Source organism: Ursus arctos, unplaced genomic scaffold (assembly GCF_023065955.2).
Source record: "Ursus arctos isolate Adak ecotype North America unplaced genomic scaffold, UrsArc2.0 scaffold_31, whole genome shotgun sequence".
Classification (NCBI taxonomy): Eukaryota; Metazoa; Chordata; class Mammalia; order Carnivora; family Ursidae; genus Ursus; species Ursus arctos.
Genome location: NW_026622997.1, coordinates 26579620 through 26606859, shown reverse-complemented (window position 1 = coordinate 26606859; position 27240 = coordinate 26579620). Strand labels below are relative to the sequence as shown.

The following is a 27240-nucleotide window of genomic DNA, read 5'->3' as shown; positions in this document are numbered from 1 at the left end:
GAAGACAGGGGTATTGTTGGATTTACATTAGTGAGAGATCACTTCAGCTGTGGTGTCTACAGAGAAGTGGGTCGGGGGAGAACCGAAGCAGGAGGCAGTGGGGCGGCTGGACCCAGGCACGGGACACAGGTGACCTGGTCAGGTGGTAGCAGGTGAGCTGGACGTCTGTGACGATTCCTCCTCGAGTATCTTGTAACCGTTCTGATTGGTGCATTCAGCCAACAGGCATTTACTGAGTGCTTGTTATGTCCTGGGCCCTGTTTTAGTGCTCGTGGGGAGAGGGAGGCAGGGAATCTAGAGAAAGCACGAAGGGTATGGAGTGTACCTTGTAGGGGAGGAGATAGGCAAATACGCAATACATTTGGTATTAATCGAGGATAAGCTTGAAGAAAAGCGCATCAAGGTATGGGAAGAGGGAGTGTATCATCTGGGTGGTCAGGGCAGACCTCTTTTAGGAGGTTATATTCGAGCAGAGGGGCAGAACCCACCTGGCACACGGCAGGTTCGCACAACACCTGTGCAGTGGGTGTGAGAATGCCGGGCAGTGCGCCGCATGGAGGGACCATCTGTGTTGGCAATTCCAAAGTCACAGACTTGGTTTTTTAACAGAAGGATTATTTTACTCCTGTCCTTTAATTAATTGGGTCCCTGGAGAATGTACATGTTTTTAAAGATCGTTAACTGCTTGGCACCAAGTGGGGATGTGGGGGAGGGGGCCGGGGGAGACCTAGCTCAGGACTGTAGGGACCACCCCCGAGTCAGCGGGTAAGGTACCCCCAAACGGGTAATACAAATCGAAGGGGATGCAGAACTGGATTTTTAGGAATTCATTTCTTGCAAGACTTTCTAGGAATTGCTCTGTTGCATAAGGAAGGGAGGGGGCCTGAGAGAACTTAATGAAAAAAAAAAAGGGGAAAACTGCCAGAGTTTGCACAGGGGCCCCTGCTGGTGGGTCAGCTGCACCCACCCTTGTGGTAGGGAGCGCGGGTGATGAGGGGGACTTCTGGGCTCAGGCAGAGCCTTTCAGAGCAGCTAAGGAACGCCTGGTGCAGAGCAGGAGTAGACCAGAAAGCCATTCCCTGCACAGACTCCTAGTGCTGGGGGACTCACACACGCGAGCAAATTGAGTTATTTTAGCTTGCAGTTCTGGCCTTGAAAACAAAAGGAAGATAGAAGCGAATCCTGTTAAATTCTATTAAGTGTGTAAGCCACCCCCTCAATCGGGAGGCTGCCCGGGCACACCACGCAGGATCGAGGCGCCCCCTCGTGGAAGATGTGTGAACTCAGCGTTCTTGTTCCTATTACCATGTGGCTGATAACGCCTTTTGATCAGTAGTTTACAGACTCAAATGTTGTCATTGCTAACATTCTGGAAAAAACAAAAACAAAAAACCACGATTATCCATATATCACAAAGCCACTGTGAAGCAAGATAAATTCCAGGGGCTCCCAAAGCTTCCTTTTGCATTTTGGGAAACTGAGTCCTGTATGGATAAAAGGGCTTTTTGCACACTTGCCATCACCAGATACGCCAGTGAGAGAAAATGCCAGCCCGAGTGTGGGTCTAGCTTCCTGGTGAGGAGTCTCCCTTCTGGGTGCATCTCCGAAAGACACCGAGGCGAAGGCTGCTCCGTGAGACAAGCCTCACAACAGTATCTTAAACTTGATGCTTTCGGCCCTCCGTGCCTGTGCTCACGGGAGCTGGGAATGAATTTCCTGTGGTAATGAAAGAAATCTGAGTTGAGTGGCTCGTGTTGAAAAGAGTCTAGGGAGCTATTAAAAAAAAATCCTAGTTTCAGTAAAGTAGGGGAGAACGAAGGGCTCTTTTCAGTTTCTTGTTGATTTGAGCCAGAGGATTGCTGGTGCTGCAAGATACACGCTGTGCGGGGTGGGAGGCGGGGCGGTGGTCCACGTCCCGCACGGGTCCAGTTTTCGCGTAGGACATGCTGCAAAATCAGGTTGCTTCTTGATTGTCTCCACTTTGGCATAAAGCCACAGTCTGTCACTTCCCGGGGGCCTTCTCACAGAATCATGCCATATAATAAATATTTGCAGGGCCCTGGTATCAGAAAGCTTCCATGTAGTAGAAAAATCGGACCTGGGTGACCTTGAGAAGGTTAACCCCCTGTACCTGTAAAATGGTAACAGTAATACCATATTTGTGTTAAGCGGGTATTTAGCATTAATACTGTTTTATCAGCCGGCGGAGCTGTACGAGAAGGGCAAAGCTCCTTTATTTCCTGTGCCCCCCAAATAGCCACACTCTCCATTTATGTATCCAGGTTATTAGTCACATGAGGAAGTCTCAAAAAAGGAAGGAAAATCTCCCTCTCCATTCCTTTGTCCCCCCGCCTTCTATAATTTATTGGTAGATCACCTATAACTTATGTAATTAACTATGTGAATAAATATGAATATATATAACATGTATTATATAGTTTACATTTTGTGTATCATTATTATATATTTCTTTTATATTGTTAACACTTTAGATGAAATCAACATTTTTTCTTTGTTAAAAAACACAGGCACTTACATTGTTTCCAGTCCTCTAGTTACAAAACAAATTCTTCCCTTTCTTCTTTTTAATGTAGTCCTCACAAAGCGTCTGACGATCGGTCATGATTCAATGATTGAATGCATGGGTGTCCGTCACCAAAGCCATGCCGTGTATCGTTACTGGAATCCAGCAGGATTTCTCGATGCTCCAAAATAAACCCTTTTGAGTGTCCTTACCAGAAACGGAGTAAATCAGAACTTTCTGTACAGTCAATAAGAGAGTTGACTTTTAAAGTTGTATGAATCCCGGGCACAATCCCGCTCCTCCCTTGTCATACGCGGTTTGTGAAAATGCCTTTTCCCAGAAAGCTGTGAGGGACCTTCCTGCCCATATCCAGAGCTCTCACTCACTAAGGTTCATTTTATTTCTCGAAAGTTCCACAGCATCTCTGAACCTTCCAGTAGGCTTGCTAGAAGGGTGACTCCGCTCATCCAAGGCTTTTGAAGTTTCAAAATCATGGAATGAATAGACGCGATGGAAAATAGGCTGGAATATGAGATGTGGCGGATGGGTGTGGAATTGCCACTATAATCGCATGGTCTGTTTTTTCTGCCAGGCAGTCCACGGCCTCGTGAGAAAGAATCACTGGAGAAAAGGAGAGAAAATAAGCAACAACTCTGGTTGCAGTTAATGCAATAATTAAATGGAAGTGTATGTTTAAATTGCAGTTGGAATGGGAAATTAAATTGTGCAAAGGAGAGTTACAGATTTGGACAAGTTTTCATACTGTTAATAAATCTATGCATAATTCATTTTCTTGTAGGCTACGACAAAATAGCATAAATAGCTTCATTTGTAAGGCTGTGAATTTTTCTATTCTTAATTGGGTGATGGCTAAAACCATTTAAATGCTTCTGGATGACTGCATATATAAATGTTTAAAATGAGCAGTTATAATAGGTTTCTAGGCAGATTTGTTTATTTAATATTACTACGTTTATTTTCAGATCCTAGCATAGTACAGATGTTGCATAAAGATTTCACCCAATATGGTATGAGTCGGGTATGATTTTTAAGGAAAAGATATTAACTCTGCTCTTGGAGAAAGCACTCTGCTACTCATCGAGCAAATACTGCCTGACAGGCACTGTACTAGTTCTTTTATAAATGTTACCATTTCCTCCCCACGGTAGACCTAAAGGCAGGCAGTTAGCCCCACTCAACTGAGAAGGACACAGTCAAAGAAGGCAGGAGTTAGTTAGCCTGAGGTCCCATAGGTGGTCAGTGGCAGTGCAGTGGCTCTGAGCCACGTATTTTTGGTCTCTAAAACTTGCATTCTTTCTACTTCCTGCAGCCTCACACCTTACGCACTCAAGACACTCAAGTGGGTTTAGCACCTGAGCATCTGAGGACCAAGTTGTCTTGTTAGGAGGGAGGTACTTGCTGTAGCAATGGCCAAGCAGCGACTGAGGCTGAGCACAACTGTTCTTTGGGTGCTCACAGTGGCCATCACTGTGGTGGCTGTTAGTGTGGCTCCCCGGGATCTGTACGTGGGCCAGGGAAACCCAAACTCACCTTCGTGCTGAAAAGCCTCCTTTGCAGAGGCAAGGTTTTCGTTTCCAGAGGCGCGTGGAGACCACAGGAAACCACTGAATGTATGATCATTGGTGGCTGCCTTGCAAGAGCGTGGTCTTGAGCTGCTTGTGTCCACGTGGCTCTGGATTTGCGATTGTCGGGAGCATGGCAGTCACCAACAGATGAGTACGTATTTGAGGATTTCTACAAGCACAGTGGATGTTCCTTGTATGATGATACCTGCATATTCACAGTGACCACTAGTTAAGAAGGTATCTCCAGATTAAGTGGTCAAACTGAGGGCTGTTACCCTTCTTCATTCAGTAGATTTTTCTGGAAGTCACAGGAGGGAGAGGATGGTTAAGGCAGTGGCCTCGCTGGCTAGTGACCTTGGATAAGACTCCACCTCCAAGCCTCATTTCTTCCTCTCTGCAATGGGCGATAAGAGTGGCTGTCTCAGGGTTGTGAGGACTGAAGGAATTTTATAGAATGTCTGGTACATATTAAGTATTCAATACTTTTTAGCTTCTTTTATTCTCATGCCTAGGCTAGACCCTTCTCCTGGCACCAGGAAAAGTTAATGTGCGTATTAAAACAGAGAGCAGGGAATCAGCAAATTACATCCGCTCCCATGCCTGCCCCATTTACTGCTGGTTAATGACTGACATTGAGTAGGAGTCACTTTGGGACTTCATTAGCCCATGGTAAGGGTCTCATCTTCTGCCACTCAGGGAAATGATCGTCAGTCCAAGTCAACGGTTGGATCCAGCGACAACACGTCCCCTCAGCCCCCAAAGAGGAAAGGGAAAAAAGAGGAAGTGAATTTGGAAAAACCCAAGAAAGGGAAACAAAATGTAAAGTTGAAGAACTCACCACAAATAAGCCCAAACAGTGGTAAGTTTGTCCTTGTGATTATTCTATTGTTTTTATTGATTATCATCTTAAGGCTGTGGTACGATTTTAATTCTTAAGTAGATCTGTTTATTTCTCTGGACCCACGGAAGATACTCCTTATAGTCCTGAAGGAGAGTTTTCAAAGAAGAGTTTTTGTTGTAGGAGAGATTCTTCTGTTTTTCCTGCCAAATTTCTGTTTGTAATTAGAGGCTGTGTACAAGAGCACATGTTTTGAGGTAACATATTTCTGGTGGTGGTCTCATATTAAAAAAAAGTGAATCTTATCATCCTTTTCTTCTACAAAAAGGGCTTGAGTAACGTGGATACCAATTACTGTTGACATTGGTCTTTCTTACTTGTGTGTCTGCAACCCTTATCCACATTGATCACAAGTTACTTTGAGTCATAGATCCCTTTCTCCAAAAAGATGTTTTCCTAATTTTACCGATATCCGAGAGAATGTGACACACCCAGAAAACTTAATAGTAGGACAACATGTCCGCAAATTAGTTCTGTATCTTGCATCACCAGGTAAGAGATGCCATAAAATAAGTTTTTAAACATTTTCATCAGTAGAGATTTGTGCAGAGTTGTGAACTTTCATGGGAAGACTTTTCATGGGAATTTTTGGGAAGACAGGCTCTTTTTGGTTTCATTCCAAGCATGCTGTCGGTGGGACGAGCCCGCTGGGCCACAGCCCTGTGGAGGGGCTGCTTCTCCTTCACCCTGGGCTCCCCTCACACACCTGCCGGGGGACATGCTGGGCAGGAGGAAGGAGGGTGAATGGGCTGTTGTTTTGGATTCATGGTCAGCTCTCCGTCTTCCGCTTGGGAGAAGCTTCACCTTCTTTCTAATGTGAAGAATGACAGCTACTGTGGGCCTCACAACAAAGGGGACACGTGAATTTGTGGGAGTTCCTAGGATGTGGCAGGTGACAAAGGAGTTGTGGGAAAGCTGCGTGAGACTGAGAGGAGCAGGCTTCATGATGAGTCAGTTACAAAGAGGAGATAGAATGGAGGGGGCTTTACATCATTTCAGTGATGGAGACCAGCTGGAGATGGAGGGTCCTGGATTCTCGTTGCAGCTCTGTGATGGACCAAGCCACATAACTTTTTGGGGCCCCATCAGCTCTCTGCAAAATGTGGGTTCATATTCAGATTTAGCTTGAAAGTTTGCTTATCGTTAAGTCTATATAATCCTTCGCAGTGACGAAGAAACGGGAGAGGCCAGGGTCCAATGTGGCCAACGAATGTTTATTGAATGCATATTTTATCTCAGGCACCGAAGGAAAGAAGCTAGCCTGGAAGAGTATGCCATACCTCAAGGATTTAAAATCATAGAGGCTTTGTTTTAATCGATATACCAGACTGTGAAGCCCCCAAGGCCCTGAGCTGGGTCTTACTAGTTGTTTTGTTTTTATTCACGACTGGCATGGGTCTGATGGATACGAGACACGTAATAAGTATTGGCAAACTAGTGCTGAACGGGACAACGTAGACAGGTCTCTCTCATACTTTGAAACCCATTACGAAGCAGGACCTACTTTAAACTTCTCACAAATATTTTCATTAAAGGCTTTTGTAAAATGAGGCTTATATTCTGTGAGGCTCGTCTTAGCCTGTGAAAAATCCCAATTCCTCCTTCTAATATGTATGTTTTGAAGTCTTTAGTTTCAGTAATTGCTTCTCAGAAGAAAGGGGACTTTCACCTTGTCATTTCTCGCAGAAATTCTGTAGAATGAGGTTACATCCACAGTTCCATCTTGCACTGGAAAGGAACATTTATTGAAAAGTTAAATGACCAGTATTTTTTGGTTTCGTAGAAATTCTCGGTTTTCAACAACGGTACCTACGGGGATGATAATAACAAGAAACGTGTTGAGCATTGAAGCAAGTTAGTTTTTAAAAAGTGCTCAGGAAAGGTGGAAGGCCATTGCTGTTTTTCCCTTGTCTTTGGAGAGCCTGGCTGTTGTTTTAGATAATCGCCCATTTTAAAGATTTTATTTTTATTTATTCGACAGAGATAGAGACAGCCAGCGAGAGAGGGAACACAAGCAGGGGGAGTGGGAGAGGAAGAAGCAGGCTCATAGCGGAGGAGCCTGATGTGGGGCTCGATCCCATCACGCCGGGAGCATGCCCTGAGCCGAAGGCAGACGCTTAACCGCTGTGCCACCCAGGCGCCCCCTCAGATAATCGTCCATTTTAAGTGTCTGTTTTCCAATGTCGTTTTATAATGAGCGGAATGTACACTTCCAACTGCTGGACCTCACTTTTACGTGGAGCAGCTGCTGGTGTGTTTCATTTTACTTTATTTTAAAGATTTATTTATTTGTCAGAGAGAGAGAGGGAGGGAGCACAAGCAGGGGGAGGGACAGAGGGGGAAGGAGAAGCAGACTCCCCACTGAGCAGGGAGCCCAGTGCGGGGCTCAATCCCAGGACCTGAGCCGAAGGCAGATGCTTCACCGACTGAGCCCCCCAGGTGTCTCCTGCTGATGTCTTTCAAGTGACAGTTTAGGGGAGTGGATTTTCCCCCCAGTAAGAAACTTACATGACCCAGAAGTGTACAGAAGAGTTGAGATGAAGCATTTTGTATCTTTTCTTCTCGATAGAAAGAACATATAACCTGGAAAATGAATCTTGGCCTCCAAAAACAGTTTTTTCCAGGGAAAATGAAAAAAAAAGATCTTGTGCAGTTCACTAGATTACATCATCACTTGACAAATTTAAGGGGATTAGCTTAAATCTGTACTTTTGAAAATTGAGCTATTTCCCCCCTATCAGATCTCTCTCCAGATGTCTTTGGCTATAGAAAATTTCCAGGTTATAGTATCAAATTTCTCTTTTTTTCACCCCTTAGTTCAGCTTCATATTCGTTTATTCTTACAATTGCTTTTTACTTTTATGTCCTCTAGTGATTGGAACCAAGTGTGTGCTTTTGGATAGTCTTATCTCAAGAGCACTCTCATTGTCTAGAAAATTAAAAGCAATAGGACTGTAAGCAAAACAAAAAGGAAGGTGTGTGGTGAGTCAAGTTAATTAGTAAAAAATGCAAGAATTGAATACCAGATTGTATATTTGAAAGTTGCTAAGAGAGTAGATATTAAAAGTTCTCATCACAAGAAAAAAGTTTTTTTTTTTTGTTTTTTTTTGTTACCATGTATGGTAACAGATGTTAACTAGACTTACTGTGGTGATTGTTTTGTAACATATACAAATATCGAATAAAAAATGCAAGGATTTGATGTTAGAGATGAAACATAGTTTTTTTCTACTTACCAGTATTTTACATTTGGAATTAAGTGGTTGATTCAATTTTCTTTCAAAGTGTTAAATTTTAGAGGTAGAATGATCATCTCATAACATAGGTGAAATTGTGCAAATTTTTGGTCCAGCGTTCATTACCTATACTGTTCTCATGTTAATGAGAAGAGAGAGACTCTGTAGGCTGTCTTGATTTTTATTATAATGAAGGCTGTAATCATACCTGTTGTCTTTCTTTTACTGTTGATATTTACTGATATTCGGTGTCTAGTGCCATATGAATGAGCAGTGCTGATATCTGTCTGTAGATGGCAACCTGGCTCTAATTTTATTTTTTTCTTTTTCTTTTCTTTTTTTTTTTTTTCTTTCCAACTCTGTTTCTTTTCGTAATAGTAAAGCTTAATAATTCAAGCAGAGTTGTGACATATTTCTTCAGGGAAACAAATCCCATTTTCTTTTGGTAGCCAAGATGCAAAGTAAGATTGGTTGGTGATTGATGAAGTTGGGTGTGAAATGCATTTTTAGTGCCGCATTTAAATACCAGCTTAACTGGCCAGCCTGTTTCCCGTACACTTTCCACTTGATTTGTAATGCCTTGAGATACGTTTTAGAGGCTGTTGACTAGCTACCCTTTCCACCACGAGCAAAGTAGCAATGATGATTGTCTCGAAATAGTATTTCGGGATTGATTGTATTCGCCGATATTTTGAATATTTTCTGCATGAAAAAAATTAGCGTCTTAAGAGCTCTTGGGACACAGGAAGTACAGTGAACTTAGGGCTCCTTAGAAATATTGGAAAGGCTGCAGAACAGGTAGGCGGGTCTGTGTTGCTGCGGCTTATGTGGCATTGATCATTATAAACACTTTTAAAGCAGAATTTTAAAACGTAAGCAAAAACAAGACTTGTTTTCTTTTGAAGGATGTTTGATTCTCTGTGCATGTGTGTGCATGAGTACACACACACACACACACACACACACACACACACAGAGACTAGTTAGTATCCTACTTGACGTAGTGCCTGGCTTATTCCCAGCATCGTTCTGTGATCGTTCCTAAGGAATTTGCCACGTTTAGATTCCTGATGAATGATGGGCAGCAGGTGCAGAGCCGGGAAGGGATGTCTGGATATTATGACCTTGCTGGGTGACTGCCCTTGAGCGGTCATGCTCCTGAATTTTCTAATAGCCACAATCTGCACATGGTTTGCTGCGTTGCCCCGGGCATGAAGCACACGCTTGAGCTGCTTCGGTTCAGCCGATGAACCGGCTCAGGCACTTGCGTGGTTCCCAGTCACAGGAGGCTCTGAAAAGAGAACAGGAAGCACGTTTCCAAATGCGCTCCCCCAAGCCTCAGCCTCTGAGGGGCATCAGGTACGGGGAGACGGTCTATAAGAAGGCACCAGGATGAGTTCACAAAACAGGGCGCTGGGTTTGTTTAAGAGGCCGCGGTAAGATTTCGGCTCCGCTGGTGCGTGGTGCCACCCACTCGGCTTGGGGCGGAGAAATGCGGGCTTTTCATTCCTTCATCGAGGGTGACTTCTCTCAGAGGCAGTGGGGACTGTGGGATACGGGTCACATCTTGCTGCGATCAAGTCCTGGTACGATAAAAATTTGTAAAACAGGCATTCCCCTTGTTGGAATGACCTATTTATTGTACGACGGAACTCTAGTACATTAAGGATTTTAGTAATTTCTTGAGGTTTTACTATGGTATTCCAATTCTATTACTAAAAATTCGTTTAGGAGTGTCTACTGTGCTGTTCACTTCAGAGCCGAGAGGTTGAAAACTTAGAGGCTGGCCGACTACCGGCAAGATGTTTATCTTTGAGAGGAGAACCTTTTCAAAAGAGAGTCTGTTTGTATCCTGCTTTCTTACACACTTTGTACCCCGGATGGAGAACCACTCTGAGAAAACCATTCTTTTACAGCGGATGTAGGGTTGAGGCCTCTGTAGGAAACGTCTTTTGGGGGGCTATTTTTTTTTTATGTAGCCCACCATTGGGGTGTGAAGATGCTTTTGGTTTTCACAAGGCAAAGTTAGGGAGCTGTTGAATTACAGAGCTGCTTCCAAACCTTTGGAAGATTTTTATCCCAGAAATTCACTAGGTGTTTTAGTACCCACCCCCCATTTTCCATACAAGCAGCCCGCAAGTTCTGTGTAACCCAGAATGCATTTTAATTCTTGCCCCATACCCATGTATGCCATGTGCGTTCCCTGCCGTGCACGCTAGCGAGGCTAGTGGGAACATGAGCTGGAAGTTCCATCTGTGGGCCGAGGACTCATGGGACCCTGCTGCCCAGGCACGCAGAGCGGCCCTCGGACAAATTCCTGGCGTAGGCTGAAGAGGCTGAGGTCAGGGATTCAACTAACTGGATTTGGGTCTGAGGAAGAATGCAGAGGTTGGGGGGCCAGACCTGGCATTATGGGGCTTGGGGGGGACACTGAGGTTTGGAATGAGGTTCTTTTATTATTTGATATTCTGTAAGAGGAGAACGTTGGGATTGTCTCATCTTTATTTTTTCCCCTAGCTTCAGGCTTTGGCTCGATGCTGCCCATTACTTGTAGACAGGGCCTATTCCTTCTTGGCCCCTCAAAGACCCCAACGGATTCACAGTTATTTCTTTGATTCTGCTACCTCCAAAGTTAGCGGCAAACTTTTCTCTAGCGTCCTGTAGAGACAACGTGAAATCTATACCAGCGGTGAGTGTCTGGCACACAGAGGACTCAAGTGTGGCTCGTCAGCTTTTCAGGGAGAAGCTGAAACTGGGTTATCCCCAGCCGGGCCTTTCATCCTGGGGTCCGAGGTGGGGCCCAGACTGAGGCTGCGTTGGGGCGGGTCTCACATCGGGGATGCCTGTGAGACGCTGATCGTGGGGCTGACATGGTGCAGGACGAAGAAGAAACAGCCAGGCCTCTTCCCAACTCTCCCTTTCTTCTGTGAGCAGGAGGTGAGGTAAAAGTAGGATGGGGGGCCGGGTCCTTTCGGGTGTTGGCGACCCCTCAGCTGTCGTGCTCTCGTGAGACAAAGACTAGCCCCCGGAGCTCCCCCTCGGAGCAGCACTTAGCATTAGTCGAGTGTGTGCGTGTGTGTGTGTGTGTGTGTGTGTAGGTCCATTATGCCTACCTCTGTGGTAACTATTGAAATTAAACCCCGATGAATGGCACAATTCTAATACCCGTGCTCCAGGACATCTCAGTTGTGGATTTTAGTCTGGTATTTTATAAACTCCATCTACCAATCCTCAGAGAAACAGCATTTCCCTAGGTTTACAAATGGGAGAGAGAAAGAGGAGAAACCCATTTTCCCAGAGTCAAAGGGTCTATCAGTGCTGAGAGATTTCTGGAAATTGCCACGCTGACCCATCGTGGGCCAAGAGGCAGACGTACCCGTGGGGTTATTTGTGGGGTGCAGACGCCCGTGAGGCTAGGGGAGAGTGAGGGCGGCTTCAGTGGGGAGGAGCTTGGAGCTGTCTCCCTTCGGTTTGGTGTAAGAGTGTTGATGTGTCACAGCTGACCCTGTAGCTTGTCCGAGAGATTGCAAGGAGTTCCCATCTTTCTTCTCTTCCATTCTTCAATGTTTCATCTTCCTTTGTAAACGGGGGTGACGGATTTGAGCACTTTCTGTTTTGTAGGTGGAAGGAGTGAATTATCACCAACGAGATTTTCCTCTTTAGCAATGTGGTGTGATGGTGGGTTTTCTCTACCCTCGGACCGAGTCCAGGCCTCCTGCTGTGTTCAGAGTTGGGGAGCCTTGAAGAAGGTGCATACTTTTGATGCTGACCTCTAGTTTATCAAATGACCAAATCTTATTTTTTTTAAAAGATTTTATTTATTTATTTGACAGAGATAGAGACAGCCAGTGAGAGAGGGAGCACAAGCAGGGGGAGTGGTAGAGGAAGAAGCAGGCTCATAGCGGAGGAGCCTGATGTGGGGCTCGATCCCATAGTGCCGGGATCACGCCCTGAGCCGAAGGCAGACGCTTAACCGCTGTGCCACCCAGGCGCCCCCAAATCTTATTTTTTTAAGAGGATTTTTAGTTACACTGTAAGACTTCAACTCTTAGACCCCAAGCCCTTCTGAGCATCTGAGTTTCTTTCTCCACATTTCATGAATCATTGGACTTAGGAGCCCCGACCCCCTTTCTGAGACTGCCGCGTTCATATCTTCAGTAGACATGGACCGAGTGCTTCCTGCGTACCACACATTTTGTAATCAGCAGGACACCTCCGTTCCCTCTCTTTTGTGCTGACTGCTCAGCACTAGCAGTTTCTTCCGGTAGCCAGCATGATACTGTGACCAAGAAATCGTCCTCGATAGAGTAGAAGCCATTCCCTTCTCCTTTTCGATGACCAGACTCTGTTTGCCACTCGTAAATGCTGACGTGTGTTTATGTGCTAGGCACTGACATGTTTTTCCTTCTTGCTGAGATGTCTCTGTATCCCTTTTGTCCATGGGGCAAATAGCATTTCTGCTTGCAGGTGCTTAGTCCGTTGCCTGGGACAGTGCAGAATACTACATGGTACCGCAAGACAGGACAGGGATCTTTCCCCACTCATATGATACACCGGGATGCCGTTGTACACCGGGGTCGATTTTATATACGAATGCTATTTTTATTCTTCTCAGGAACCCTCGTTGTTTTCTAAATGAGATATAACCTGTGTTTCAAATCACCACATAGCATGCCACCGCCTTGGGGGTAAACATAAAATATCAACAAAGTACTTTTGAGCTTTGTAGCTTTAAAGCTGTTTACTCTTATTTTATACACCTGGATGATAATACCAAATTGTCTTTCTGAAATTGGGCAACGTATCACTCCCTTGAAAATTTCATCCATGGGGTGCCTGGGTGGCTCAGTGGGTTAAGCATTTGCCTTTGGCTTAGGTCATGATCCCAGGGTCCTGGGATCGAGCCGCATGTTGGGCTCCCTGCTCAGTGGGGAGTCTGCTTCTCCCTCTCTTTCTGCCTGCTGCTCCCCCTGCTTGTGCGCTCTCTCTCTGTCAAATAAATAAGTAAAATTTTAAAAAAATATACATGAAAAAAAAAAAGAAAGAAAATGCCATCCATACTGAAAGGCATGTTTCATGGGTTGTGAAGCTGACTTTGACCTTTTGTCCCAGCAAGAACACGTCTGTCATCTTTGGGTTGAGTGGAGCTGGCTTTCTCCCGGGCTTTGTGGTGCTTAATGGGAAGGGTGCCAACACAAAGGGATAGACTTTTAACAGAGGAGTCTTACCTGCGCCATGGTAAGAAACAGGCGTCCTCTGCCCAGGTCATCGAGGACAGCTCCTGTGACCTTGGTGAGGCCTCCTGGCACTCTGTACCTGCCTCAGGATCCCTTGGCATCACCCAGAGCTTCTGGGTGACCTTGACGTGGAGGGTCTCACCCAGCGTTCCGTGGAACAATAGCTTTGTGTGCTCTGAATAGATAGTAAGAGAGCCAAGCTCAAATAGAAGTTTGGGAAATGCTGAATTATGCAGAGGTAAGCCACTGTCTTTGCTGCAGGAGTCCGCAGAGCCTTTCACGTGGAAGTGTCCCTTGCTCCTTCGGACTCTGGATTCCCTGTAGCGGAAGCGCGTTAGTGGGAGGATGGTGGTGCCGAGCACAGAGCACAGTGTGAGGAGCACTGGGCTGTAGCCACACTGCCTCGTGTCCCCGCAGGTTACAAGGCACAGGAGGATGTCTGCCGAGGGGTCAGTGAGATACCGTCTCTTCGTGTGGCTCTGATCAGAGCAATAGCTCACCCATAAGCATCTCACCTTTTCTGAGTGTCCACTGTGCTGGGGGCCGGGCTGAGCGCTGTAGGTCTACAGTCTCATTGACCTTCCGATCAGCCCCAGGGCTCAGGTCATCACTGGTAGCACCATCCCTGTTTTACAGATGAAGGAGCCAAAATGCTGAAGGGTTAAGAAGTTTGCATTTGACCGAATAAGCTGCCAGCAGTGGAGGCTCAGACCCATGGTTTCGGTCTGTTGTAGGATGCTGTCTGGGGGCCTGCGTGGCCTTGAGTCCTGGCAGTGAGGCCCGGGAGTGTCGTCCGCTGTCCCACTGAGCAGCAGACGGTGGGAATTCACACTGGCCTGTGTGTGCATATGGGGACCAATAATCATGTGTATTAGTGCAGGGGAAACAAAATCGACGGCGTGCTTCTGAAAGTGCTCGTGCTCAGACAGATCCAGGAATTCTAGCAGGAGGCAAGGCCAGTGCTGTTCGCACCCTGCCTCACCGTGTTCTGGTCCCTTATTGGCTATGAGGGGATTTAAGGAGATTTCATGGCAGTGGGAGAGAAGGTGTGGTGCCCTCTCTAAGAGGATGGACCCAGGGTTAGCGTGAGGAAATCCCACACCAACCATGAGTCCAGACTGTAAATTGGAGGTTCCCATGACCACTCCATGGATTTGACAATTTGCTAGCACAGCCCACAGAACTCAGGAAGACAGTGGACTTACCAGCCCCCCAGTTTATTGTACAGGATACAACTCAGGAGCAGCCAGATGGAAGAGACGCACGGGGCTGGGTGTGGGGGAGGGGACGTGGGGCTTCCAGGCCCTTCTAGCACCTCCATGCCTCAGCCAGTCTGGGAGCTCTCCAAACCCCTTCCTGTAGGGTTTTGCAAATAGAGGTTTCATTATGTAGGCATGACTGATTAGATCATTGTCATGAGTGATGACCTCCACGTCCAGCCCCTCTGCCCTCCCGGGAGGTGTGGGAGTGGGCAATGGGACAGGAAGCTTGCCACCCCCTAATCACACGGTTGGTTCTCCTGGCAACCGGCCCCCATCCTTAGAAGTTCTCTGGAAGTCACCTCACTTGCTTAAACTCAGATGCGGTTGAAAGGGCTTGTTATAAATATCAAGACACTTTTTCACCTCTGCTCCGGAACTGTTTTGGGAGCTGGAGTTATTTGAGGGCGAAAGACTGAATATTGAAAGATGCTCACTTTCCTCTTTATCACTTAGGACATTATAAGCATGTTAGGAGCTCTGCGCCAGAAACTCTGGACAAGGCCAAAATGTGTTTCTTACTCTATCCCATTCAGCGTGTCTGAGAATGTCTTCATCATGCTCTCACATTTAATTTTGAGTTTGGACAGACCTAGAATTCTTGGTTGGTAATGCTTCTCAATGAGCCTTCTGAATGTATTACTTCATCGTTGCTGTTAAGAAATCTGACGCCGCTGTCACTCCTGCTTGTCTGAATGGGTTTCCCCAAAAGTTCGCTTGATAGGTGAGGATCTCAGAAAAGGACTTGAGTGCAATAGTTCATTTGGGAGGTGATCCCGGAAGCATGGGCAGGTCTGACATAGAAGAGAGGAGAGCTTAGAAGTGGGGTGGGGGTGGGGGGTGGGGGCTACTCCTAAGGAGGGCCCTATGTCGGCAAATGGGGAGTCTTGCTGCTGGAACCTTCGGAGAGAGCATATGAAACATACCTCAAAACTGCCCAGTGCAGGGGTGAGGACCCCGAGACATCTGTGTGCCAAATCCCATCCTTCACTGGTCGGGGGCAGCTCTTGGAACAGTAGCTCCCTGGTGCTCTGGGCTGGCCACACTCAGTCGGAACGAGCTTCTGTGGCCAGAGAAAGGTTTCAGGCAAAGTCAGGAGCTTGAAGTGCAGTAGACTTCTGGGTTGGGCCAAGAGGATGAGGGCAGGGCAAGAGGAGGACTTCCAGAGGTGGCCTGCCGGGGACCGGGACAGGGAAGATGTTGGACTTGACAATCTTTGATGGTGGATAGAGGAGAGAGGGCGGGTTTGAGAAATATGTAGGAGACAGAATGAATGTGACCCAAGGTCACGTGGGAGGATGTGAGAGAGTTAGTGGGTCCCACAGGGCCTGGGTAGATGGTCGTATCATTAACCTTTGGGGGGATGCGCCCACGAGGAGGGGAATACTGTACACGTGGAGACAGAGGGGGCTGTCTGGCGTCCGGTGCAGGTGTACGTGGACCAGCTGGAAATGGAAAGACTCCTCTTGCAGAGGTACGTCCTGAGGTCATCAGCTGATGGGTGAGCATCAGAGTCCGGTGCCGGAAAAGATGTCCAGGGAGGGCCCGTAGCCCTAGAGGAGAAGGGGCAACCCTGACTCTTAGAGCAAGTTCAGAAAGAGGATGTGGAGAAGTAGGAATGAGAAAACAATTGTATAGCACTCACACCGCTCATTACCTCGCTCGTCTCAGGGGCAAACACCGCGGGGTAGGTGTTGTTCATAGACGGAAATGCTAATTTCCATTCTACGGATCTGAAGACTAACGTCCAGGAAGATTTAGTATCCCACCGTCTGCAGCAAGCCAGGAGGCGTGTGATAAATGACCTTTATTGCCCAGGTGTCTGGCATGTGAGCCAAGGTCCTCTGCCCTCAAGTTTAATGATCGCAGTGGCCTTAATCAGACTTTGGAGTTGTGTAGAGCCCAAATGTGTCACAGAGATTCTGTGTCTATTTAGGGGAAGCTGAGACCAGCCAGAAGGTGCTAAACCCTACGCCTATCACTATTAACCTGTACGCACAGCCCCCGTAGAAGTGAGAGAGCGTTGACATCTCAGATGGAAAACAGAGCAGACTCATTATGCACGGTGATTGAACACCGAAAAATAATAGCAAGAAAATGGATTCAAACTGTACTTAATGAGGGATTTTGAAGGAAATGATAGTTCAGAATCCTGAAATCGTTTTTAGTAAGAGGTGCACACATTGCCATCCATTTGGATATGAATGACGATTCCTCTCTAACTGTAGAGCTACCCAAAAAGGTCCAGCTGGAAAGGCTCCGTATCAGACTAGCCCAAGAACTTCTGAGGGGCACAGGGGAACGATGGCTGTTTTTCTTTGATTAAAAGAAGAATTCCACCATTTACCTCTCACCGGGACCAGAGTTCTCAACGATCCCATCTGATGTTGGCATGAGTGCTGTGCCTGTCACTGCTCTCTGCATGAAATCAGAATAGCCACCCAGGACAGAAACAAACCATCGCTGACAGACGGTCTCCATATTTTTTCTGGTGCTTTCTGCCTTCGCACACGTGAGATTTATTGCATTTTCCATTTGGTAAGGTTTTCTAACTAAGACAGACTTCCAGATCTAATTAGTCCGGCGCTCAGTAACATTGAGATGGACAAACTCACCCCTTATGGATTTTTATTTTCTCAGCAAGCCTCGGACAGAAGGGACGAAGGAATAAAGTTTCTTTGGTAGCTAGATGGAGATGAGGCAGTTTTTCATTTGTGAGGCAGGTTTCCTGTTTAATTTTTAGAAATTAGCTTGGAAGAACAATCAAGTTTCTCTTTAGGCTTTATTCCCAGGTTGACCCCGAGGTTATAATTTAGAAGTGCGGTTATCGTTACTTAGCATTTTTATAACGATGGAGCATTAATGAAAATGAACGGGAAAACACTTTTATAAAAAGGGGCAAGTGCTTAAAGAGGCTGTTGGTTAATAGCAGTGTGTGTGTGTAAGGAGTCTTGAATTAGTTTGGTTTGGTCTCCAAAATGTTCCTCCAGAAATGAGGACCTTGAGTACTTGGAATCAGGGAGCCTGGAGGTGGGGGGCCGGGGAGCCCCTGTCACTCACTCACGCTGCCCCCAGGGAGCTGCCTTGTTCTTCCCTCCCTCTCGCCTCCCAGACTCCGTTGCTGTTCCAGTCCGAGGCCCGGCGCTGAAGTGTTCGACGGGTGAAGGTCAGCAGGATTAGAAAGGAGTAGGAGGAGACAGAAGGAAAAGGTCAGCCAGACAGACAATGTCATTTTTTCTAATAAAAGTTTTTTTAAAACTCTAAAAATATGGCATTCGGCATTCACTGTTTCTCACTCCAGTTAGTTTCTGGCTTAGCCCTGTTCTAGCTAGTTCTGCCCCATTATTCTACAGTCAGCGGGGTGAGTGCTCTCCTGGGAGGAGAGACCTCATAATGGGGAAAAACATAGTTTTCTTCTCATGAAGATTAACATAGGGTTGGAGACGCAGAAGTGTGTCTAGGTCATGGTAGGGCATGGCAGGCGGCAGGACAGGGTCCGTGTGAAAGGCTTTGAGAACGGGGGGGGGGGGGCGTCGAATCTGATTACTGAAATCGGGAAGTGATATTTATTTGAGAGACAAAGCTCTGGGCATAGAATCTGGGGGCGGGGTGGGGTGGGGGCTGGTGGTGGGAAAGAATAGCAAAGCCAGGACTGAGTTCAGCATTTAAATCTCTAATGTATTTTAAAGCCAGAGTAGTTAAATGTTAATTAATCTTCCAAATTAGAATAGTAATTGAATTTAATATGAGCAGGGAAGGGGAGGGATTGTTCAGGAATTTGTTTATTGGACAGTGGAGAATTGCTGTAATTTTGTTTGTTTGTTTGGCGGTGGGGGAGCTTTTCCTTGATGGTTTAATCTTAGAATGTTATTTTTATATCATTTCTCAGATTAGCTTAAAAGTTCCCATGTACTTTTATTAAACATCATAATAGTGACAGCTAACATCACTGTTTATGCTAAAGGCCATTGCTCCCAAAACAACGAAAACTGGGACTTTTCCTTAAAGTGACTAGGAGACTTTAATTTTCATTCTCACGAATCCCTCACTAAAAGGCCTTCGGTACATTCTCAACAGCCTCATTTTGGACGTGACATTGGAACTTGCTTGCAGGCTCAACCACTTTTCGTAGGTGAAGGCCCATATTTCTGACTGTGGTGGACCCTTAAACAATGCGGGGGGCGAGGGGTGCCTACCCCTGCACAGTTGAAAGTCTTGTATAACTTTTGACTCCCTGAACACTTAACTAATAGCCTACTGTTCACTGGAAACCTTACTGATAACATGAATAGTCAATGAACACATATTTTGTTTATGTGTTATATACTATTCCTACAGTAAAGTAAGACTCAGAAAGGAAAATGGTCTTAAAATCATAAGGAAGAGAAAATACACTTATGGTTCGGTACTGTACTTACTGGGGAAAAGATCTGCCTATTGGCGGACCTGCACAGTTCAAACCCGCGTTGTGCAAAGATCAATTGTACTTGAAATTTCTGCCTTGATTTCCCACAGGCACCCCATCTGCAGGTGTTACACAAAATATTATCCAAACCTTGCATTGCCTTTATTTACTTAATTTCCCTCACATAGTCCCTGGCTCAGGGTACCATCAAGCCAGAACCCTGGGGTAATCCATGTGTGTGGACCGGGTCTGTGGAAGTGTTTACAATTTCCATCGGCTCTCGGTGATGGTTAAGGACATGAGCAGTCCCTGCCTGTCCTGTGGAAGGGAGGTCTATGCAAAATAGCCTCCAAAAACCCAGGGAGCCTGAAGACCAAAGGAAAAGGCTGACAGGTCCAGTTTGAGGAGAAATGGTTTATTCCTGGGACTTAAGGACAGAAGCATGTCTTGAATGACCCCACCTCCTGTAAGACCTTCTTTTGTAGCCTTAGAGGCTGGGAGCACACGGGGTGGGGTGGGGGGACCACCTGGAGGAGATGTTGGAGACTCAGTCCTGTTACCTCCCGTGCAGATGGGGGGCATTGTGCCCCAAGGGCATACTTGAGGGTGTAATTAGAATGTGTAGAGGGCAGTGCTCAGGGGGGCTTCAGGTCACAGAGTGGTAACCATGGCAATTTGTCCAAGATGGCGTTTGTCTGCTTCCTACACGGCCCATTCCTTTATAATCCCCTTCACATTACCATTTCTGTCATCTTAATCTTGTTAACTTTAGAGTCGGCCTAGATTCTTCTATGCTCCTCACTGTCCATACGCAGTCATGACCCATTGGCATTGATTCTACCTTCTCAAAATCTCTTGAAACTGGTTTTCCTCACCATTCCTGATTGAAGCTCCTTATTTTCCATACCGACTACTGTAGCCTCCTAGATGGTCTCCTAAGCTCCCTCCTTGTCAGTCCTTCCCAATCCTGCCAGCCACACGTGCCCTTAAAACACAAAAACTTTTCTGATGAGATTCCTTCAGAAGCTTATCGCTTTCATGGCCTCTCTTCCAACCTCATCTTCCCCCAGCCTACCATACGCATGGTGGACATAGAGAACTTGTTAGAGTTTCTTGATTGCATGAGCCTTTTCCATATCCCTTTGTGTGTGCCTAGAATACTCTTCCAGTGCCCATCAGCTTTGTTCTCCTGAAGACTCCCTGTGCTATCCTCTCTTCTATAAAATCTGGTCTGTGAACAATGTGCAAGCCGGGATCCTCTTCATTATTGCCTTATTCATCCCAGCGAGCGCCTCATCTGGCTTGATTTCAAACATGTAGTGAGCTCTCTGTAAAGCCTGATGAGAGAATGACTGAATTTTTCCTAACAGTGTATGATTTTTTTTTTCGTGCCTGTGCTTTTACTTGAATTTGAGCATTGCATTTATTAATGATATGTCTTACTCAGGGTTAGCTTGTTGAAATCAGATTGCTAATCAAACATCTCGTAGTGGCATAGCTGTGAACAGGGTCTGCCTGCACCCGCCACCCCTGGTGAGGCAAAGTAGATAGATAGCCGTGGAAGTAGATGCATTTTATTCAAATTCAAGGCGAAGTAATAGGTTAGAGACAAGACCTCTTACCTGACTTAAGAAATCAATATCAGTGCTTGGGTGCAGTATACGGCTCTCTGTGGGGAAAACTGAAAAATTTATCTTGTTATAATTTAATAATAATTTAAAAAACCACAACGTGGTTGAATGGCCCCTGAATTAGTACACTGTGCTGCTAAGATACCAGCTTGAAAAAGATGCCACTAAAAAAACGGAGGCTATTAAAACCAGAGTTGATGAATTTTCCTCAATTTATAATGTGAAATTATTCTTTGTGTAGTGCTGTCTACATGCTATCGGATTTTCCATTATGAGAGGATTTAAAAGCCACTTTGGACTAAAGATTATTTACATTTCTAATTTCTCACATTAAATGATGGAGCATAACTTTAAATCGCGGCCCCCTCGCAAACAAAATTATACAAAGGCTGCATGTTCAGCCTCTTGATGAATCCCTCTCCTGTTCTCACACAGGCTCAGGCTACTCACTGTTCTATTCATTTTTTTTTCTTGGACTCTATTCTCTTAGACGTTAACAGAAATATCCCAATATTTGGAGTCTTCTCTTTACCTGCCAGAGGGGCAGGGGGCTGCACAGACACACACATACGACATGGGCACATTTAAAAAAGAATTAACTTTTCATTCATGTATACGTACAGAAGAGTACTTGGATCATAAGTACATCTCTTGATGAATCTTTACGAGCTGAGCAGACCCATGTAGCCAACAGCTGGATCAAGAAATAGAACGTTGCCAGTGTGAGGTTTTCTTTTCTTCTTGACACCTAACACCTGGTGTCTTTCCCAACACCATCTCTGCAGCACCACCTAGGTGTCCCACAGTCTGGTCCAATTCTAACACTACCTACCTGAGTCAGCGTCATATGGAGTCAGGACTCCATAGGTTTAAGGGCTCCCGTCCACAAGACGACCCTCAGTTGGGATGCCAGTTGCAAGTGTCAGTTGACCTCACTTCTGTCCTCCTTGGCTACAAAGTCAGGGGTTTTGAAAACTTGCCTCACCCCCACTTGACAATTTGCTCGAAGAACTCACAGACCTCAGAAAAGTCCTTTATAGCCTTCTTTTCCCTCTTACAGCCTTTCCCTTACTTGTTTGTACTTCCGTTACAAAATTGAACAGAATCAGTGAGAGTAGACATCTGTATCTCATCTTTGACCCCAGGAAGAAAGTCCTCAGGAATTCACCATGAAGAATGATGTTTGTTCTAAGTTTTTGCACATCCTGTCAGATTTAGGAGGTTCTATTTATTAGGGGAACTTTCCTTTTTTGTTTGCTAAGATTTTCTAAAAATTGGAATGGGTTTTAAATCATATCAAATGACGTTTCTGTTGAAAGGATTGTTATGATTTTCCCCTTTGTTCTTTATAATGTGAATTACATTGATTTTTGGATATCAAACTTAATGGGCATTTCTGGATGAAATCCAAACTGGCCATGATATTTTATCCTTCTGATGTCTCACTGCTGCCATCACTTAGAGCTGGGGCTTTCTTTAGGTGAAGATTTTAAATTTTGGGTTTCATTTCTTTCATAGCTATAGGGATATTTATGTTTTTTATCTTTTCCAGAGTCAGTTTTGGTAAGTTGTGTTTTAAAAGTTCACTTTACTTAAAATTTAAAATTTATTAGTTCAAAGCTATTCCTCATGTCCTCTTTAGAAAGGTCTATAGGGTCTATACGAATGTACTGTTTTTCATTTCCCTATGTTGGTAATTTTGCTGCTTCTTTTTTTTCATTATCAGTCTTTCTAATTAACGGTCCATCAATTTTTTTTTGGCCCATCAATTTTGTTGGTCTTTCAGAATAACTAATTTTGACTTTGTTGATCTTTCTGTGTAACCTGTTTTATTTTTCACTGAATTTCTGCTCTCATATTTATTATTTCCCCTCTTTGGCTTTCTTTGAACATAACCTGTGATTCTTTCTCCAACTTCTTGAGATGAATATTTAGAACATAGATTTTCAGTCTTTTTTTTTTCTCATATAGACATGCAAACCTATTAATTTCCCTCTAACCACAGCTTTAGCTGTACACATGTTTGATTTGTCTTATTTTTATTACTTATACCAATTGTTTAAAATTTCCATTGTCATTTTGTCTTTGATATGGGGATATTTAAAGTGGCATGACTTCATTTCAAAACTGCATTTTTTGATTTTCCAGTTATCCTATTTTGATTTTGAGTTTAATTCCATTGCGGTAAAAGAACAGGCTTAAATAAATTAACCTCTTTAAATTGTTGAGATGTGCTTTGTGGACTTGCAGGGGTTAAACTTGTTAACAGTTGCAAAGGTGCTTGAAAATGTTGGTGCGCCATCACTGCTGAGTGCCCTGTCCTGTGTTTGCAGTTAGGGCAAGTTTCTTAATTTTGCATCTTGGCTTTGGAATGGCTCCAAACTCTTCCTCCCTTTACCATCCATCTGCTTTTCTCTTTTTTGCTCCTTACATCCCTTTGCTCTCTTGTTTGCTTTCACCATGGCTTCCTCTTTTGGCCTAGCTATATTTGAATTCACATATGTTTTCACATGGTGTCTTCTGGCTCTGACCTATCTTCTACTTAAGATTCTTGTTTCTGTTACTGCCCTTTACCACTTTGGTTCTGTGGCTTTGTTCAGTAGGCCAGCATGGCGCTCTCCCCTTCCTTTAGATTCTGCATGTTAAAGAAGCTGATCAGACAGCTGTCAGCAGGCATTCACGGAGCACAGGTCATGGGATTTCAGAAACGTTTGACGTAGTCCATGCCCTCAAGGGCTTGTGATCCGGCTGGAATCAGGACCCCCACATACAACAAATACAAGGGTGTATTTAATAAAAATGATGTGACTGTAGTAGGAAGAAGGCAGTCATTATGGGCTGGAATGGCTTTATAGAGAGCCTGGAATTTGTTCTGAAATCAAAAAATAGGAAAACAGATATGTGAACCACAGGGAGTTTGCCTGAGTGAAAATCTAGAGGCAGGAAAACTTCACTGTGTTTGTATTTCATAGATCACAGAAGTTAGAGGGGACAGCATCAGTAAGCAGAATTACTGTAACCTGGTCCAAACAGGTAGATTGAGGTCAGATCACAAAGGGCCTTAAATGTCAAGCTGATGCATTTAGACATTATCCTGCAGGTATGCAGGGATGGCGCTGGAGATTATGATATGTGTACAGTGGTTTGATGTGGGGAAAGTCATGTTTTTAGGGAGAATGATCTGATAGTTGTGACAGAATGAAATCGGAAGGAGTTTAGAAAGATCCTGGAAAAATTATTTGATTTGAGATGGTAAGATGCATAGCAAGATGGTAACAGATTAATAAGTCTTAGGGCAAGGGATAAGGAGGATTCAATGATAATTCAGGAAATCCAGCCTAGGTTTTAAAGAAACCAGAGGCGCTATTGACAGAAATAGGGATGAAAGGATGTGAAGCAGAATTCAGGCACAAAGATGGTGCCCAAGACCAAAGAGTCAGAAGTAGTGTTGTATAGGGGCGATTAGCTTAGGTGGGTCCTCAGAGTGCTGAGTGTGGGTATCGACACAGGTATTGGGAGGTGGTGAAGATGGTGGATGGAAGGACCTCACCTAGGCTTCTCTTGAAGATAGTGGAGTCTCGCAAGATCTGTGATGACTTTGTGTTTAGCCGTATGAGCTATGGAAGCCAACGTAACCCAACACTGCTGTCCACATTCCGCAGTCTCTAAAGTAACGGACTGAAACCAGTTAGCAGGAACGGTAGTAATAAGTAATAAGGGGAAAAGGGGGTAGTAATAAATAATAGTAATGACGAAAAGCACAGCTCTCCACAAGTGAATTTCATTTGTGACCATTTGGGGTTCTGTTTTAAAGGCAGAATCTATTCTGCATGTGTCCTCCCATCCTGAGGGTTCCGGTTTTGCCCTAATAAAGACAGTTTGCTGAGGAAACAAGGCAAAACCCTAAATTCCAATTAGCCAGTGCTATCAGAGATTAATAACACTTTAGACCTGCTGGAAGCGACTTCGCATTTGAGCCTCTTCCTGTGTATCACGGCAACAATTTACAAATTTTAATAATAGATGTCCTCTTTGAGAAATTGCCTTTCCTTATGCTATGGGAGTTTTTATGATTAGAACTATACTTCTTTCCTTGCAGTTGTTTTTCAGGCATTTATGTTACCATTTCTGCTTATCAGTAATGGTTCAAAAATTTTCTAACACAGAGCAATTAATATCTGTCACTAGAAATAAATTACATTTTTCATCGCTTGTGACACGCTCTCAAATGCTGTTTGAAAGTACCATAATTATGCATCATCATGCTATGTAATTTCGGTGCCTGATGTATTAGTGCTTTAGGGGTATGATTTATATTTTCTGGTGGGTTTTTTTGTTTGTTTTGTTTTTTGTTTTTTTAGTGCCGAATTAATAGGATGGGTATAAGGACGGGGATGTAAGTTGGGAAATGACATTTTGCAGAATACTGTGTATTATTTCCATCCTTCTAATGCAGTCCGTTTTTTTAGAGTTGTTCACATATTTTACATATTTAGTATATGCAAATTGTGTATGTTAAGATTGTGTTACCAAGAGCTCTCGCCTTCCAGCACTAGAAGGGGCAGTATGCTTTCAGAAGCTGAATGCATCAAATATGTGCATGTTCAGGACATGTTTTTTATTGCCCTGAGGAGGAAGCCTGTGCTATCTGCAAAATTGTGGACCTCTGTAGGGTCCCTTTGGTCCTTGTCCTTTAAGTACAGTGGGGCTACCCCAGTGCTGTACCTTATAATTACTGGTGACAGACAAGGGCTTGTGGTTCAGACCACCCTCTGCTTACCCTAGGCCCCGTTCTCTCCTTTGGCCCTGTCACCTGAACTTGATCTGATTTTGGCTCCTTTGCTTTTGGTGACTGGTCTGCACTCACCTGTGACTTAATGGATTTCAGCCTGCCTGGAGGTTCTTGCCCCACCCACCCCTCACCTCTTACTGCCTTGAGTGAGAGATTATCAGGAAGGTAAGGTCAAGAGGTTGAGTGTGGAGGCTACCCAGAAACAGGGGTGAAAACTTAGCAAATCACAAAGGACTTGACCTCTCAAATTGCACTGTGCTCAGAGTACAGACCACTGTCATCATCGGGGGTGAACGGACAAGCCCGCCACTGTCTTTGCTCTCATCAATATATGGGGCCATTCTCGAAGTGGGAGAAGAGGATCAGAATATCCCGCCCCCAAATATGCCACCATTTGAGTGAAAGGCAATCGAGAAACAGCAGATGCCTAAAAGCAGAGTGTACATTTCCTTTTGTGAAAGTGTCTCTTTATCCCATACCAGGCAGAGGGCAGCCTTTCATCGTTGGAGAGGACACGGACCTGAGACTGCGTAAATGAACCTTGCTCAAATCACCCAAATCTTCCATTCGTTTCCCTCCTGTATTTACCTTCCCACAGTTTACCACCCCTGCTTTTCCCATGTCTGCCCACTTCTCCACAAATTATCGCTCCTTGTTAGAATGGTATAAAAGCCCCCAGGCCTAACCACTTTTGGGGGGGTTTTCACTTCTTTTCTGTGAAGCCCCTGTGTGCATGTAGAATAGAGTTTTTCCCCTGTTAATCTTTTGTCTGTTTAATTAGCACACCCCCATCACTAAACCTGAGAGGGTGGCACGAGAGTTATTTTTCTCTGCTGCATAACATATTTCATCCGGTTAGACTGTAACCAGTGATTACATTATGAGACAGAAAAGAAGACCATTAATTCTTAAATTTACAATTCAAAGAATATTGCAATCTTAATGTGTAAGTAAAGAAAGGGCAGTGGGGTTGGGGAGGGACTAGAGTCACTCATTCAACAAGTGCACGTGGGATATTTACTCTCCAACACTGAACAAGGGGTATGATATTCCTGAGGCCTGGTTTGCAAAAGAGTTGTCAGTAAATGACAATGAAAACTGTCTTCACTCTGCAACCGTTAACATTTTTTTTTTTAATTTAACACGCTCAGTGGAGCTTATTTAGGTTTAGATAAAAGACACACCAGGGATACGTTGATGGAAACCTAAAATACAGGCATTTTGCAACAAGCACGTCCACACCTTCTCTTGAGACTTTGAGATTATTCCTGTAGGAAAGGCTCCATTACCTTGTGTCTTAGCAGCGTAGCTGTGAGCAAAGTTGGGCTTCGCTATTTGAAAAATTTAGAAGAGAAGCTGTATTAAATTTCTCAGTTGAATAAGGAAAAGTATCATAGTGAATAAAGAATTGTCTTCTGACATGAAACTCAAACTATCAGGTCCCTTAAGTAGAATTTTAGCAATTTACCCTAGTTAAATAGGTTTTAGCGAGTCAAACATCTCCACGGAGCTGTGATTGTAGTATATTTTTAATTATGGAGGCATTGAAAGCAGTCCGCTCACGCGAACTTTCCTTTAAGTAGAATCATAAAGCAGAGCCTTTCATTCGGCTAATTCCTTTGTGTGGGGGTCACCAGGTATTCTTAAGTGAGTCACTTTAGAATGAATGGCT

At 44.7% G+C, this 27240-nt stretch overlaps 1 protein-coding gene across 1 annotated transcript in view; it reads left to right on the top strand.

Annotated features, from left to right (window-relative positions):
• DCDC2 (doublecortin domain containing 2) overlaps positions 1–27240 on the top strand; it is a 139310-nt gene that overhangs the window by 50319 nt on the left and 61751 nt on the right. Inside the window, exon 8 of the mRNA XM_026511581.4 lies at positions 4807–4969. Within this exon, the coding sequence (XP_026367366.2) occupies positions 4807–4969 (163 nt within the window). The remainder of the gene's footprint in view (positions 1–4806; positions 4970–27240) is intronic.